Here is a 17,862-nt window from a genome sequence, read left to right as displayed (position 1 = left end):
AGTCAGGCACCGGGTTTTGTGATGAATTCCACAATGTCACATGGCATAATTTTAAAAACTGGCTTTAATGGGGAAAAGCTGGGTTTGCAAAAGATGAGAAGGCAGCTATCTCCAGCACTGCCTCATCCCACTGAGTTCGGGTGCAGCCTCTCCCCAGGAGGATGGGGAAGATGGCCCACTCAGGCTGGTTTGTTGTTTGGTTAACCGTGAATGAGATCCAGGGTCACCTTTGGCAGCTGTGCTCACTGAACCGTGATCCCCAGTTTACAGATGCAGAAACAGGCAAGAGACATTCAGTGATCGGCCCAAGCCACACACCAATTCCCGGACCCAAATTCAAAACCAGTCTACTTTCTACTTCAGGGAAAAGAGACAATTATATGAGGCAATCAGGAGAGGAAAGGCTCTGCTCTCTGTTTTTGGGGCCCTATTTTCCATCTCAGAGAAGGACCGGAGGAGCCAGCCATCTCTGCAGTTCTTCTGTCCTTCCCTCTTCCATGTGCAGGCTGCCTCCCACTTTGGGCCATTTTGGTGTCTAGGAAGTTCTGAGAGCCACTGCAAGCCCCTCCTCTGTTGATTGTAAAAAAGACTTGGCAGGACCCTTGCCATTCCTAACCCCTGCAGCAGAGAATCGTTCCTTGGATTAAAGATGACTTCCCCATTCTCCATTTTAAAATGCGTTATAGGGTCAGGCACAGTGGCTCACGCCTGTAATCCCAGCGCTTTGGGAGGCCAAGGCTGGTGGATTACCTGAGGTGAGGAGTTTGAGACCAGCCTGGCGAACATGGTGAAACCCCGTCTCTACTAAAAATACAAAAAATAGCTGGGCATAATGGCGCGTGCCTTTAAACCCCGCTACTTGGGAGGCTGAGGTAGGGGGATAGCTTGAACCCCAGAAGTGGAGGTTGTAGTGAGCTGAGATTGCACCACTGCACTCCAGCCTGGGTGACAGAGCGAGACTCTGTCTCAAAAAAATAAAAAAAGTGTTATAATCACTGACCAGGGTTCATAATAGAGTTATGTATAGATGTTTTTGAGATCTCTTACATAAGGATCAGGATGAAAATAGGAACTGTTTCTTTAATTCTTACTACCGAATTTTTTAGAAACACTTTAGTATTCTATTCGGCTCTTCCCTTTTTTCCCTTTCTCTCTTGCTGGTTCTGAAAAATCAGTGTAACCCCATAAATATGCAGAATGTGAAAAGCTGACTTTTCCTATATCTAATAAAAACCTTGGAGAATAATTGAAGTAATTTGGCGTGGGTAGTCAGGTTACATACTGCATGATATCAAAAGAAAGTCCATAGCAAGGAAATACAAGAGAAAATAGGAAGAGGGGCTGGAGAATAAAACCAGAACATTAAATAATGAGTAACTAAGAAACTACAAAAAATCTTTTTAGAATTACAGTCTTAGAAAAATAGTCGAGGATAGTCAAAGAATACTAGGCAAAGTATACATTTTATGCATTTCTAAGGACTGCAAATTCAAAGAAAAGGAAGAAAATATCCCTCTTCCCCAGAAAATATTCATTAGACAAAAGTCTGACAAAAGCCACAGCCTTCGAGCACATTTTGACATGATTAGGTTCTCCTCCTGTCTCCTGTCCCCCCTTTTGTCTTTGCAATCTGAATTTTAAAGGAATGTTGTCAAGACAGCAGATCACAAAAGGACAGCCATTTACTATCAATTGTCCTAGGCATACTTTTTGGATTATCTTACTCTGGTCTTTATGATTTTGTGAAAGATCACTGCATTTATTGTGGGTAGAAAGGTGATATTGACTTTGTACACCTGGGTGTTGTGAAGGAGAAATGCTGAATTAGAGTCACAAATAACAAAGGGCAGCTTGCAGCCTGCATTTCTGGTAGAATCCTATTGCTCAGTGTCCTGCTCTAACCTCATACCTCTGGCTATGGAACCTTGGACAAGCCCTGTGCTACTCCTTAGACTCAGTTTCTGTCAAAATTTTTTAAAGGTTGTTTCTATATAAAAATAAAATCATCAGGAAACAGAAGAGCAGAAAAAAATGAAAGCAATCACCCATAATTTATCAAACACAATGATTTTCTATATTTTCTACCAATCTTTCCTAAGTCTACCTTTTTTCCCTTTTAAAAATATGGTAGAAACTGAATTGTATGATTCAATTTTATATCCTGATTTTTCTTTTGGCAGTGTTTTGTCTTTCTAAATACAAATATATTTGACCTTTAGCCATCATTTTCTAGGGCTGCATAATATCCCTCACAGATGAGTTTTTTGTGTTTTGTTTTTTATAATCTTCATTGACAGAGGGTATTTGACAGTGTTGGGGGCTGTTTGAGTATCTCACTAAAGGAAAAAGAAAGTGCAGCCACAGACCTAATGTTCACTTTGTATCTGTGATGAGTCACATGGCCAGATTCGACTATAACTGTCCATTAACTATTGGTCCTGTTCACTTGTAGAGGGATGGGGCCAATCTCTTTCTGCAGATCATCTGGGATCATAGCCCATTGACTGTATTATCTTTGTTGGTATCTGAGTGGAGTGAGACAACGTGGGTAGAAGTGTCTCCTCTATAACTTACTCTCTTTGTGGCTGGGGAAGAGGTTCTTGGCTTCTCTATGCCTCCATTTCCCCAATTGCGACAGTGTGAATATTATTTTAATGCCCAACTCTGAGAAGTATATCTTAACACATTTGGTATTGAGTTGAATGCTGCCATCAATGGGTACATTGTAATTTTTCCTTCCTTTTTCCTCCCTAAACACTGCTTGGAGCTATTACAATCAATAGTATCTTAGTACTGAGGAAATGTAATAATACTTGCTTTACAGTGTCTGTTGTTGAAAGGATTAACAGAAATAAACATAAAGTGTTCTTAGCATTTGGTAAGAGTTCAGTTAATGGCAGTAATTATTTTATTACTAAAAAAAATCTATATTGTTCTTAGAAGAGGAGAGCATTTATTCTGTATAGAATATTTGTTATAAGAAATACATTATTTGTAGGTCACATATTTAGTTTAAACGCTTGCTGCTTGGAAAATTCCTCAACATCTTTTGTTAATTAGAGAAAGCACAGGGATGGCAAATAGGTTTAACTTCATGTGCCAAGCCTAATTTGTTGATGATGATTGTCAGACGTGCTGTGTTTCAAGAACTGCTGAGGCAGAATCAGAGTGTAGCAGACAAGAGTGCCAAGGCTGATTAGCAATATCTTTCCCAGGCTTGGGAAGACAGAATGGCAACACATACACTGTTTACCATCACTGCATTACAGTGTTACAAAACATTACTTGGCAATTCATTAGGCGTTAGCCAGGCCATGGCTTATCAATCAGAAATTTCATCAGAATCTTGTGGCAATAGACCACCTCCAGGTCCAAGGTGGAAGGCTGAAACCCACACAGGTGAAACTGAAAACTCCAACTCCAGCAGAAATGTGGGAGACCTTGCACCATATGAGAGGGCAGAGCTTTTGCAATGACCTTAGTTTTGCTCAGCTCTTGTTCTGCTACTGCTCATTTAGGTCTTGCCTCCTGAGCCTCAAACATCCTGTGCCTTGGCCTTGCTAGAACTTTGCGGTTGGACGAATGATCTGCTCTCTTGGTCAATCCCTTGACTGCAGGTTGTTTTTGTTCTCCTTTACTGTGGGTAAATGGCTCTAAGCACAGGGCCCTTCTTTCAGAGAGGGCAATGGTGTTGGAAGGGAGACTGTTAATTTTATTCTGTGATCCTTGTTATCTGAATCTCAGCTTTTGAGGTACTTATGAAATAAAATCAATCACTACAGGGGCACTGATGAAGGCTTAAATGGAAAGTTACGTACCATTTCTTGAAATATTCTGGTAGTCCCTGTGATTACAGTGGTTTCTTTTCCATAAGCGAAGGTAAATAGATTTTTCTTTAATCCTGAAACAAATATATATGTATATATTTAAGGTCAGGATAGTCACATAAAGAAGTTTAAAAAAACCATGTTTTCACCATGCTTTTTAAAAAATACAGTTAAAATGAACTCAAAAAATCAAATCTCTGCTGACAAGTTTTCTCTGAACTGTGAATGTAATATTGGCAGTTGTTATGAGAAGCAGTTCTATGAAATTGAGTTGTATGGGTGTCGTAAGAATACTGTTGAAGACATAAAACTTTTTCTTCTGTACAAAGACCTCTAGAGTCATCCCTTTCAAATACTTTTTTACCAAGAGCTGCTGTACATTTCTTGAGCAATTGCTCATCTTTACTAACTCTGTTATTTTGAACCTGATCATGTTTCCTTTCTCTTTTTTTTTTTTTTTGGTTGCTATGAAGCTGTGGTTGACACTTATTGTCTTTCAGCTTTATTCTCCCTTCATGCACTATAATAGAATTTTTAGCAAGACCCATGTCTGTCCAGAATGAGGATTGCATTTTCCAGCTTCTCTTGCAGCTAGGAGTGGCACATCACTAAGTTCTGGGTGAGATGAGATGGGGTTAGAACTATCCAGTGGCGATTTCTGGTAATGTTTCTTAGGAAGCCATTGGATGGTGATTCTCGTTCCTTCTTTGTACCCTTTCTCCAGTCTCTTGCCCAAAATAGGAATGCTGCCATCTTAAACTATGGGAATAAGGTCCACATTGAGAAGGCAGAGGGGTGAGCTGGAAGGAGTTCCTGAGAACTGGGTGGGGTTGAGCTCCCATATCAATTCCAGACTGCACATTTTCTAAACCTTTCTGTGTGAGAGAAATGAAGTCATATATGTTGAATCTCTGTTCCTTGAATTTAATACTAATAAACAAAGAGCTTACAGACAAATTTGACACCAATATCAAGCTATAATTATACATATTCTAAGTCATTTTATTGGCTCTCTTTTGTCTCATCTTTGATTTTTCATTTTCTTTTGCTTAATTGAGATGTAAGTAGTTTAATTAATGCAACAAAATTTGGTTTAAATGTAATTAAATGTTATGTTCTCTAAACTTTCATAGGCTTCCTAAAATCTTTAAAACAAGACCAGATGTAAACTAAAAAATAATAACTTAGCTCAAAATATTTGAGTAATCTTCAAATGTATTTTATCTTCTTTTCATTATAATAAGTTCGCATCTCACAACCTTACATATAATCACCAATTATTAAGTGTTATATGAAATCTTACTAATTGTATTATAGTGCTTGGCAACTGTCTCAGTGCTTCAGAAAGGTAAGCATATATTGTGTTTGGGCATTCAAGATGCATAGAAAATAGTGTCCTTTTTTTGAAGTCTGAGAAAACTAACGATAATGTTTTTTAATAGAAGGCCATGATGCCTGAGCAATATTTTAAGTGTGAAATTTTTGCTTCATAGTATAATTTTGAGGTGAATAATGTACTTATTTTTTAAAATCAAAGCTACCCAGGCACATAGCTTAAAAAGTAATTTACTTAATAGATGTTTATTGAGCACCTGCTATATTCCAAGTTTTGTTCTAGGCACTGAGTTATACTGGAAAATTAAAATACATGATCTCTGCTTCTGTGTTGTTGATATTTCAACAGGAAAAGACAAATAAAAGAACTAAACATTATAAAAAAGCAAATGATAGAGTATGTAGAAAGTTATAAATTCTCCAAAAAAAGGAAATGAGAATTAGAGTGGCCAAAGGAAGTCTAATTGAGAAGCTAAAATCAACAAAGACTTGAGGTGGTGAGTCTCACAGAACCAAATAACTTACCTATGTGTGTATATAAGACTTGTGATGATAAATAGCAACCCCACACCTCCCTCCACTCTCCATTTCTCCATTTCCACAGGCAACTAATTCCAGCTTTAATTGGCTGGGTCTTTTGATATGTTTCTCCTCATCTCTAAGTAACATACTTTTAAGACTACTTCTTGATTGTTAGTCTTTAACCTTGTCTGTTCACTTTCTACTCTAGAAGAGGATTTAGCTATTGACAACTAATCAATGATTGCTTTCTATTTTCTTTCTAACTTTTTAATTTCTGTAGAGTTAATAACTGCCTTTTGTTTCTTTCCTTAATTTTCTAAGTATTTATCATTGTATTAGCCTATTCTAATATTGCTATAAAGGAATACCTGAGACTGGGTAATTTATAAGAAAAGAGGTTTAATTGGCTTATGGTTCTGCAGGGTATAAAGGAAGCATAGCAGCATCTGTTTCTGGGGAGGTCTCAGGAAGCTTCTAATCATGGCAGAAGGTCAAAGGGGAACAGGCATGTCACATGGAAAAAGCAGGAGTAGGAGAGCAGGCAAATGTGCTACACACATTTAAATGACAAGATTTCATGAGAACTCACTCACTATCTTGAGGACAGTACCAACAGGGATGGTGCTAAACCATGCATGAGAAATCCGCCTCCATGTTTCAATCACCTCAAATTTTTCATAAGCCTAAAACTGCTTAAAAAAAAAAAAACCTATTTTAAAAAAAAGGCCCTACGTAGCTGAACTGAACTCAGCCTTCCCAGCTGTCCCTTCCCAGGCACATCATGTGAGTGAAGCCATCTTAGATCCTCCAGCCCAGTCCAGCCATTAGGTGATGTCATCGAGTAACCATAATGTCATATAGAGAGGAATAATTGGCCAGCCAAGCTCTGCCTGAATTCCTGAACCCCCCAAATTGTGAGATATAATAAAATGACTATTGTTTTAAGCCACAAAAGTTTGGGGCAGTTTGTTACACAACAATAATATAAATCTGTATTAGGTATTAGTCAGGGTTCTCCAGAGGGACAGAACTAATGGAATATACATATATTAAGTATTAACTCACACTCTCACAAGTCCCATAATAGGCTGTAGGCAGGCTGAGGAGCAAGGAGAACCAGTTCAAGTTCCAAAACTGAAGAACCTGGAGTCTGATGTTCCAGGGCAGGAAGCATCCAGCACGGGAGAAAGATGTAGGCTGAGAGGCCTGGCCAGTCTCTCTTTGCACATTTTTTCTGCCTGCTTCTATTCTAGCCATGCTAGCAGCTGATTAGATTGTGCCCACCCAGATTAAGGTTGGGTCTGCCTTTCCCAGGCCACTGACTCAAATGTTAATCTCCTTTGGCAGCACCCTCACAGACACACCCAGGATCAATATTTTGTATACTTCAATCCAATCAAGTTGACACTCAGTATTAACCATCACAGTTACGATTTTTTCCCTTCACAAGTCTGAAGGAATTGACTGATTTTGGCTTTTAGCCTCCCCAGCGTTGTTAAGTATGAGGCAATTCTGTGTCTTTATCTTTTGAAAGCCTATGGTAGCATTTCATTCCAAGTGTTCTGAAATGTTATGATGGCAGGCTTGGTGTGTGTCTGATTTTACTCACAGTGTTACACCTTTGATAAATCCTTTCAACTTGGAAATTCATGATGTTCAGTTTTGAGAGATGTCCTTAAATTATTTCATTGATATTTCTTCCTTTTTCTTTTTTCCTACAACCATTGGGTCGTCTGAACTGGTCTTGTAATTTTCCCTGTTTCTCTGTCCTATTTTCATGTCATGGTCCTTTTTCTCCATTTTCTGGATAATATCCTCAACTTTATTTTTTAATCTTTCTATGAATGTCATCTGCTTTAACCAGAATAATTTACAAATGGCCTTATTGGTTCTCTGGATATCGTTTTAATTTTAATGTTCTTGTTTTATGAATGTAACATCTTCTTTTATCCTTTTTTGAAGCACTTGTCTGCTATAGGATTCTTTTACCTTTTTGAAGATACTAATTTCAGTTATTTAAATATGTAAGCTATTAAACTTTCTAAAAAGTTTTATCTCCCTTAGTACATAGTCTCTGTTTCTCTAAGTTGCTTTTTTCCTCTTTGTTTTTGCATTGTTTTTCATGTTTGAGGTTTCCTTCAGATGTGTGATGATCCTGGGGTTATAGGTTCATTTTTAAATATTGAAACTGGTTGCCAGCTAAAAAACTGACTGATTTTGATTGGAAACTGGGCCCCTGGCTGCGCTTGTTGACTACAGCCCTCACTGCAAGATGAACTGTCTGGGCCTTTTTTGGAAAACCCTGCTGTCAGCATCTGTGGGACTCTCCTCTTCGGATGTTCACATTCAACAGGGAAGGGTCTTCTAGTCTGCAGCCAGGAGAGTACAGATTGGGTTGGCAGCACTCTGGGGCATGTGGGGAAGGGTCCTCAACATTTAGCATTCATGCGTTTTCATAGGACACTCCTCTCCTCATTTATGTTTGGTGTCTTCCAGTCCAGAGGCCCTTGACTTTAGCGTTTCCAGAGAACAAAGCTCTAGTTTTACTCCAGAGTAAGGAAGGGGCAGTTGACCACCTGTGGAGAGTTGGAAAGGGTCTGAGGAGCTAACTGCTCTTCAGCAATCTTCCAACCAATACTTCTGGTTTAGCCTCACTTGCGTTACTAGAACTCCCACATGTAACCAATCTCCAAGTCTTCTGGGGCTTCTGCAGTGTGAACTAGGTTGCTTCTTGGCATTCCCTCCCACCAGCTTAGGATGCAGCTCTCCTGAATCTACTAAGTCAGTTACCACTCATCCGTCTGATTTCTACCTTCCAACGTTTTGTGGCTGTTGGCTCTTCTTGTTCTCTTTGTCCTCATGGACAAATTCATTTACTGTTGTTAGAGTAGGGCTTTTCAAGGGAGGGATGTAAATGCTTGTGTTCAATCTGCTATCTTACTCAAAAGCCTACTCAAAAGCCTGAAATGGATACCTTATACAGTGCATCGTTTATGCCCTCTGCCTTGAATATTTTATTATATTTTGGAAAAACAGATGGGAAATGGGCACTGGATCTGAGTTTGATACTAAAATAATTTTATGGTCAATAAAGAGGAGTCATTTTTCTTTGGGAAAGTAATCCTTACCTATTTAGTCACAAATGTATTTTTGATCATTCTAAGGACGGAATTTATGTACCAAAATATTGTTTTGCTCATATCCTGCTCATGAAGAGTAAATAGTGTGGGTATTAATATTACGGATACAGTTAGTTGCACCTTTCATTATCAGAATATAGGAATCTTTACCAATAAGAGATCATTTTGTTAATATTTCTGACTAGAAATAGTATCTAGAATTTTTGGATGAAAGTCTTGTACCAAGCACTAGAAAGTATTTCACATAGTAAAAGATAACGCTTTCTTTCATCCCCATCCCAAATCTATAATCTCTCTTATACATTTTAGGAATTGCATTTCTCAAGGAGTGTTCAGAAATCCTGAGTATAGAGTGGGATCAATATAATATTTTGATATGTCTGCAAATTGAGAAGACAGCTTTATAGAAAATTATATATATGCAGGGTCTTGAGCTTGTAGTCACAGGACAAGCTGAGGCTACCAGGATGCTATGCATAGAGGTTAAACTATCATGATCATTCTGGTCTTCAGTCCTCCTCCTCTTGCTCTCCTTTCTCCACAAAAATCCAGTGTCCCAGTGTGATCTTTTATTTTACTCTTTCTGTTCTGTTGCGTATATCAAAATACAGTCCAATGTGCTAGGAGGAGGTGACTGCTTTCGGGCTTGTAAGTTGAGGGATGCACAAGAGGGGTACTTAAAATTTCTTTCCTCTACACTTTGCCCAATGCCTACAGAACTGAATCCTTAACTCCGGGCACAGGTGTGGACCATGTTAACTTTCCAGTTTCACCAGCTCCTTCTACTGGAAGGCCAGACAGTACAGGCATTTCATGTGAAAACACACTGGTTGGGTTTTGATTTCCAGCATCATAATTCAAAATGAGTAAAACTCAAACAGAATGGCTGCTACTCTTCCCAACATTGGCTCAGGGAACACAAAAAAATCACTTTCTCTGAGAGCTTCCTAATGCCTCCCCCAACGCATTTCAGTAGAACAAAACAGAGTAATATCAAGAATGGGCCTCAAGAGTAATGTAGACAAATTAAAGAGGTTGGTTTAAAATGGAATAAATGATTGCCTCCTATGTTGATTCAAGGCAGAACCTTGAATCTGCCCGGAAAGAGGCAAAAATGGAGTTCTTCCAAAGCCTTTGTAGCCTGCCAGAGATCTCTGAGGTAAACCAGATGTGATACGATTCAAGCAAGACTGATGTAGCATATTCTGATGAAATTTCTTAGTCAATGTTTTTTGTTTGTTTGTTTTGAGACAGATTCTCATTCTGTCACCCAGGCTGGAGTGCAGTGGCACAATCTCGATTCACTGCAACCTCCGCCTCCTGAGTTCAAGCAATTCTCCTGTCCCAGCCTCCTGAGTATCTGGGATTACAGGCGTGCACCACCATGCCGGGCTAATTTTTGTATTTTTAGTAGAGACAGGGTTTCACCATGTTGGCCAGACTGGTTTCGAACTCCTGACCTCAGGTGATCCTCCTGTTAGGCAATTTCTGACTCTGTCCAGAGGCACAACTTGCTTGGGTATAAATTATGAGGCTCCGTTAAGTTGAATCTTAGGGAATAAGTCACAAAAAACAGGCTCCAGCAGTAGAGTTGGTGACAAATACCTGGGGACATTTGATGTAAAGGGTTAGGACGGGGAGTAAATTAGGATAAAATTAGGTAACTTAGAGACTAGACAGGCTTTAAGACTTTATCTAGGGACCTTTTCTGCTAGGAAAATTTAAGAAAAGGGTGGATAACTTTCTTTCTAATGCAGATGGAGGTCAGGCCAGCATGGGGCCAGGGAGATAGATTGAAGACCTTTTAAGATTCCTTTCAGTCCTTTGATTTTAGCCACATCCCAGAGTTCTGTGTAACCCCTAACTCACTGCATCATAGAACAACTAAGATGCAGCCTCAGAGAGTGATAAACACAGAAAATGACTCACTACGGACTCAGAGAACTGGCAATAGGCTAATTATGCAGAGGTGAGGATGGCTACAGAGGAGGTCCTAGGAGTTCACATACAAAAAGATTAGCAGGATAGCATGATAAATTTTGAATTTGGACCAGAAAAATAATACAGGGAAATAGACTTCATAGGCATTGTGTTCAATAATTCATGAGCTACTAGACTCAGACAAGGCTTCCTACCTGTTAGGTCAACCTCTCACTAAGATTTCCTCCTCTCCTGTTCTCTGAGCTTGAAGTAGTTGTAGTTTTCTCCATCCTAGCCTTTCCCAGCCCCAGATTTGATTCTAGGCCACTGTATTAGGGTAAACATTAAACTGTGATAAAATGGAGACATTTAAGGTTGTGGATGCTTATACACTTGAAAAGGTTAGTTGTGACAAAGCAGATGGTTTTAATGACCTAAACGGCATTTCTCAAAGGATATTCTGTGAAACACCAGTTTCTTTGAATTTTTCTCATAAAACACACATATGAATTCTACATAGTTCTGTGGTCAAAAAAGTTTAGGAAATGTTTTATATATTTTTGAATGCTTTATACTTTTTTGAGGATATACAATGCTTTTTGGCATAGTGAAGGCTATAATAAGACTTATACCAAATAAACTTGTTTCCCTTTATTTAAATTAACACTTCCAAAACTTGTTTGACTTAACACATCTTTTAAGAAATGTGTGTTAGTACCATTTAACATCTTGTGGAACTCGTATTTCATAGAAGAGTTTATGAAGAATATTGATGAATTATCGCTGTGATCTGTATTTAAGCATTGAGGTGGCCTAAAAGTCTCAAGTTCAGTTGGTTACAACAATTCTACTAGAGAAATCTGTAGAGTGTTCATTTACTTTGATTAATCTGGGTTGTAAAATGACACCATTCTGGGCAAAAATTCACGTCAAGGTTTGACTTATCATTAGCCAAATTCACTTCTTAGCAAATCTCCTCTTTGTTTCATTTTTTCCACTTGGCTACTGAATTGATGTTTATTTTAAATTCATTTTCTCCTATTTGTTGATTACATATGGCTAATATTTTAAAGTTAATTGTGTGATTTAATATTTTAATTAATTTTGCTAATCTCTTGCAGAATACTTATTATAGGACACACTTAGAATTCCAAGGGTTTAAGTGACACTGATTTATTTTTACATATCACATCATGCAGTTCCTAATTCAGCTATACTCCTTTGCCTTTGTCCTTACTATTTCCCCCAAAAGGCTAATCCCAACAAATCTTATTTGATTTAGACAATCTGAGAAAATGCACGTGAAGGAGGTTTGCAGATTGAAAAGCTCTCTACAAGGGCAAACTGATATCCTTATGAGTTGGTTTAGCAATTCTTTTATTGAGCGCCTGCCATGTGTCATGTACTGTGCTAGGTAAGAGGGCTACAAAATGAAGTCACCTGATTCCCACACTCAGGATGCTCAGAGTGTGGGCATGGGAAGGTGGAGCGTGAGACAATTAGTAAACAGGTATTATAAGTGAGGTGACATTGGCATTGAGACAATTAGTAAACAGGTATTATAAGTGAGGTGACATTGGTATTGTAGGACATGATAGGATCTCAGAAAATAATCATCCAGTTATATGGGGGTCAGTATGAAGGGGCTGTCTGGAGGGGTATAAAAAAGAAACGTAGCTGAAGACAGAGAGAGGCTGGCAGATGATCCCTGAGGGGTAGGTGCTGCAGCATGGGCAGAGGGCAACATGCTGTCTAGGACAGAGACAGAGGATAGGACAGAGAGAACAGGTGATGCCTATGAAAAGATGCTCAAACTCACTAGTAATTAGGAGGTTACAAGTGAGAACAACAATACAATGATGTTACAGTGGAAAAAATTAAGACGAACAATATCCACTATTGGCCAGGGTGTATAGGAAAACAAATATTCTCATATACTAATTGTGGGAATATAAATTGGTATAGCCCTTTTGGAGGCCTTATTAAAATTAAAAATGTAAACATTTGGATCCAACAATTTTTTCTTAAGAAATCCTCACACATATTCCAAAGAATCAGTACAAAATGCTCATTGCAGCATTATGAAGAATAATGAGACTCTGGATATAAGTTGGATGTCCACCTGTAGGAGAAAAAAACAACTATACTATGAAACACTATGCAGTATTGGACAAGAAGGAAAAAAGCTCCAAGAAGTATTGTTAAAGTGGAGCACTGATTAACAGTATGTTATATACAATATGATAGCCTTTATGGAAAAATCCCAACAAAGTGTTCATTTCTTCACGTACAAATGAAAATACACAGAAAGGGCCTGGACGGAATCACAGTAAACTGATCACAGGGCTTTCTTCTAAGAAAGGGGGTAAAACTGGGGACAAAAAGTGGGGACTTCGGCTTTTACTTTATACACATTAATATTTTTTGTAAAATGAAAATATATTCATATTTTGAGTAATTAAAAATGAAAATTTAAAAATAAATAGGGAAAAGGGGAAGTCATTGCAGGTGAAGGGATTTGTCAATACATGGCAGGGAGAGTCCCTCCACCAGGATCCACCATGTCTACAGATGGTCCTTCTTGCCCGAAGATGGTGCCTTCTTATGCCTGGGTCCCATCCCTTCTTGCCTTCCCTAGACCTTATTCTTTCCTTCATTCCCTTTCTCTGCCTTTTGGATCATCTTATCAATACAAGTATGCTGCAGGATTTCCCATTTTAACAAGTCTTCCGGATCTATTATTCCCTTGCTGCTATTGCCCCATTTCTCTGAAGCAAAACCTGTTAAAAGTTGTGCATGCTCACCCGTGCTGATGTCATCACCTCCTGAACCCATTCTCTCCAATCAGGCTTCCAGCTTCGCCCCACTGAAATGTTTCTGTTCCAGGTCTCTCCATGTCCCTGTCTTGCACACCCAGTGGTCATTCTCAGCTCTCATCTTCCTCTGCCTCCCCCAGCATTTGGCTGATGGTCTCTTCTCATTTGGACATGCTTTCTTTCCTTGACCTCCAGGACTCTAAGCCCTTCCAGTTTTCTTTCTACTTTCAGGGTTGTTCTTTTTCAATCTTCTCTGCCCAGATCTCTAAATGCTAGCATCCCCTAGCCTCTCTGTCTTCAGCTATGCTTCCTTTTTATACTTACTCCTTAGAACAAAAGCTCTCAGACTTTTGCTCTCAGGACCACTTCACACTCTTAAAATTATTGAAGACCTCAGAGAGCTTTTGCTTATGTGAGTTAAAACTATCAATGTTTATCACATTAGGTATTAAAATTGGGAAATTTAAATGTACATTTAATTATCAGTTCATTTTAGATTATTATAATAAACCCATTACATGTTAACATGTCACTTTTTTTCTGAAAACAAATATGTTTTCCAAAACTCTCCAAGGATGGCATTGTTTTACATTTTTGCAAATATCTTTAATGTCTGGCTTAATAGAAGACAGCTAGAGTCATGTGCTTCTGCATTCAGTCTGTTATGATGTTTTGGTGAGAGTATATTAAGAAAATCTAGTTTTGGCGGGGCTCAGTGGCTCACACCTATAATCCCAGCACTTTGGGAGGCCGAGGTGGGTGGATTGCCTGAGCGCAGGAGTTCGCGACCAGCCTGGGCAACATAGTGAAACCCTGTCTCTACTAAAATCCAAAAACTTAGCTGAGTGTGGCGGTGTGTGTCTGTAGTCCCAGCTATTCCAGAGGCTGAGACAGGAGAATTGCTTGAACCTGGGAGGCAAAGCAGAAATCACGCCACTGCACTCCAGCCTGGGCAATAGAGCGAGACTCTGTCTCAAAAAAAAAAGGAAAGAAAATCCGGTTTTATATACACATGTAGTTGGAAAAGGGAGGAGCACTTCAGTATCCTTTTTAGATAACTATGGATAGCTGTCTTTGATTCTACGCAAGAATTCGACAAGTAGTAGTTTCTTAAAGATTGATTAGTTGCAAGGTGGAATCTGAAATTATATCAATGATCTTTTACACTTGTTACATTAAAATGCATTGGTCTGTCTTGCACTTTTAATGAATCTTTTACCAATGCATTATCTTAATCATACACTAATATTTAGAAAATATTGGTTCCTGAGTTATCAAGATATTCCAAATGTTGATACATTTAATACTATAATATTAAAAAAATCATTTTTGTTAATATTGCTACATATCACATTAGGAGAGTCTTAGACTATTAGGAAACTGTCAAGTTCACACTAGAAGATGGAAATTTTTCAAAATTCAAATATTTTCTTTGAAAGCTCAAATTTTATGATTTTCAACCAATACTGTCAATTATTTTCCTTGAAACTACAAGCTCATTTCATTCATTTTAGATAAAATATCTGCCATATATCTAAGTCTGAAAAACCATGCTTTGTTATCAAGTAATTTTTCAGCAAAAATTACTGAATTTTTGTAATTCGTGTGCTCCATGAAAAGTTAACTCAGCTTTCATCTCGCCTACACAAGTGCTTTTCCCCAAGACAGCCATCATACTTTGTTAATTTATTATACAGTACAAAGTTTTATGCATATTTCATATTTCATCAGATTAAATTATTTAAAAATCAATTTAATAAAATTAATAATTTTTTTTCTGCTTTGTACCATGTGACATTTTTAAGGGAGGATGTCCCCCTCTTGTTTTAAACTGGGAGTGTGTGGAGGTGAAGAACACAGTGACTACTAATAGAGTTCGGTGCCAGTGCTTGATTCACGCTAATGTGTCAACAGTTCTACCTACCATTGCTTTTGTGCCATTTGTACAAAAGGCTACATAGTGAAAAGCCAAATACTGTTTTAGTATTGCTGCGAAAGTAGTTTTTTACTTGTGGACCCCTTGAGAGGGTCGTAGCGACCCCACAGGGGTCCATGGACCACACTTGGAGAACTGTTGCTATGGACACTATCCCACTTCAGTCAGCCTCACCCAACTTCAGAGAACCACCTCTCTGGTTAATTATTTGTTTTGCAAAGTATAATTATAACAGGGCTAATCATTTGCAATTATATCACATGTAATTTGCGAATAATGGATTTAATAAGGTTATTAAGCCCATTAGTGTTTAGTACTTACATGTCCTGTTTTGAAACATGAAATTAGGTTAGCAAATTTTAGCTGCAATTCCCTACTCTCCAATTATCTGACTTTACTGCCCCAAGTGACTTGGTTCAGTGTTGTCACACTGTTTTTCAAAATTATTCTCTCATATAACATCTATTGTGTAGGAGAGAGTAGATAACCTTTAACACTTTGATTCCAGGACATCTCTCACTAAAGATGTGTTTAAATGCCCCTGAAGAGCATTATTGTGCCACTTTTAACAATGGCTTTGTCTGAGCATTTGCTACATCTTTGGTTCAATATCCCAAATTTAAGCTGGAGGCAGAGGGAGCAACATTTAATCTAGAAAATGTCATCTGGTTTGTACTCATTTTTGCTGACTACAGATCTCAGTCTTATTTCTCCAGCTTGGTGTGATAATTTTGGTAGCTGCTTTTGGTTATTTTGGCCTTCATTGCTTTTTATGATGAATTTTAACTTTTTACTTTTTTGAAAAAGCTCTGATTGTTGCCCTGTTTTTCATCCTTATCACATATCCTTGGCCTGCAGAACCCTGCTGACTGGACTGACTCCTGGCCCCACTTTCAGAACAAGGGGATATGAACAGCCAGAAATGCTCAATTTAGATGTGTTGGGTAAGGGTGGCTATTTTTGTTAAGGATTTAGATGCCTGTTTTCCTCTTTTGGGTTTGCTGGAGAGATATAGTAAACATAAAGGACAATAATGGAGTCCCATGTTTACTTACCAGCCTGTCAAGCACTCAATATCACACAACACAGGACTTACTGTGCATGAGACTGCACTATGCCACAGGCTATATACCTTGGCCAAACACTGTTCCAAGAACATCAGGCTCTGACCCATAAAATTAGCCATGTCTTGTCTCAAGGTACAGGCTAGTTAAGGAGTGGGTAGCAGAAGCAGGAGCATCTCTCTTGAGCAATTTTCCTCAGTACTTCTAAACCAAGTAGCATCATAAAGTAGCATCGTGTTGCCCAATAACCATGCCCAGTGAGTGTGGGAGAGAACTTCAGAGATCATCTAGTCTAACTCAACTTGAGGACATAAATGAGGTTGAGGAATGCTAAATGTTCCACCTGGAATAACACAAAATGAGCACCCTTATAACTGAAAATACGGACTTCTTTTCACTCTATCATGCCTACTCTGGGATTTTAAATGCTGGTTTCAAATGAGAAGTCCTTCCTTCTTGTAAACATTTTGGTATTGTTTCCCATCTTTCTACATGTGGTATTAGATCTTTGGTTTATTTAATGTAAGCAGGATTTTCCTATTATATGAATTGCTTTGGAAAGTGATCTGAACATGAAGTACTATTTTTAATTTTAATTTGTTTTTTACTTTTTTATTTTTACTTTTTTAAAGACAGGGTCTGGGTCTGTTGTCCAGGTTGGAGTACAGTGGCATGATCATAGCTCACCGCAATCTCAGCAGTCTCAAACTCCTGGGCTCAAGCAATCTTTCCATCTCAGCCTCCTGAGTAGCTAGGACTACAAGTACATGCCACCATGCCAGGCTAATTAAACAAATATTTTTTTAAAGATGAGGTCTTGCTATGTTGCTCAAGCTGATCTCAAACTCCTGGCCTCCAGTAATCTTCCCACCTCAGATGCCCAGTAGCTATTTTCAGTCTTTTAAAAATACTTTTTTCGGAGGGGCGGAGCAAGATGGCCAAATAGGAACAGCTCTAGTCTCCAACTCCCAGTGCGAGCGACACAGAAGACTGGTGATTTCCGCATTTTCAACTGAGGTACTGGGTTCATCTCACCAGGGAGTGCCGGACAATAGGTGCTGGTCAGCCGCTGCAGCCCGACCAGCGAGAGCTGAAGCAGGGCGAGGCATTGCCTCACCTAGGAAGTGCAAGGGGGAAGGGAATCCCTTTTCCTAGCCAGGGGAACTGAGACACACAACACTTGGAAAATCGGGTAACTCCCACCCCAATACTGTGCTTTAAGCAAACGGGCACACCAGGAGATTATATCCCACACCTGGCTGGGAGAGTCCCACGCCCACGGAGCCTACCTCATTGCTAGCA

The 17,862-nt window shown here is 38.8% G+C and overlaps 1 protein-coding gene across 3 annotated transcripts in view; it reads right to left on the bottom strand.

The window, feature by feature from the left end:
* AOAH (acyloxyacyl hydrolase (neutrophil)) overlaps positions 1-17,862 on the bottom strand; it is a 214,565-nt gene that overhangs the window by 52,821 nt on the left and 143,882 nt on the right. For all 3 annotated transcript variants that reach the window (XM_011950150.1, XM_011950151.1, XM_011950152.1), the window contains one exon: positions 3,819-3,901. In XM_011950150.1, the coding sequence (XP_011805540.1) occupies positions 3,819-3,901 (83 nt within the window). The remainder of the gene's footprint in view (positions 1-3,818; positions 3,902-17,862) is intronic.

This window comes from Colobus angolensis, unplaced genomic scaffold, assembly GCF_000951035.1.
Source record: "Colobus angolensis palliatus isolate OR3802 unplaced genomic scaffold, Cang.pa_1.0 Scaffold302, whole genome shotgun sequence".
NCBI classification, from domain to species: Eukaryota; Metazoa; Chordata; class Mammalia; order Primates; family Cercopithecidae; genus Colobus; species Colobus angolensis.
The sequence above is the reverse complement of the archived record's forward strand: the minus strand, read 5'-3'. Positions and strand labels throughout refer to the sequence as shown.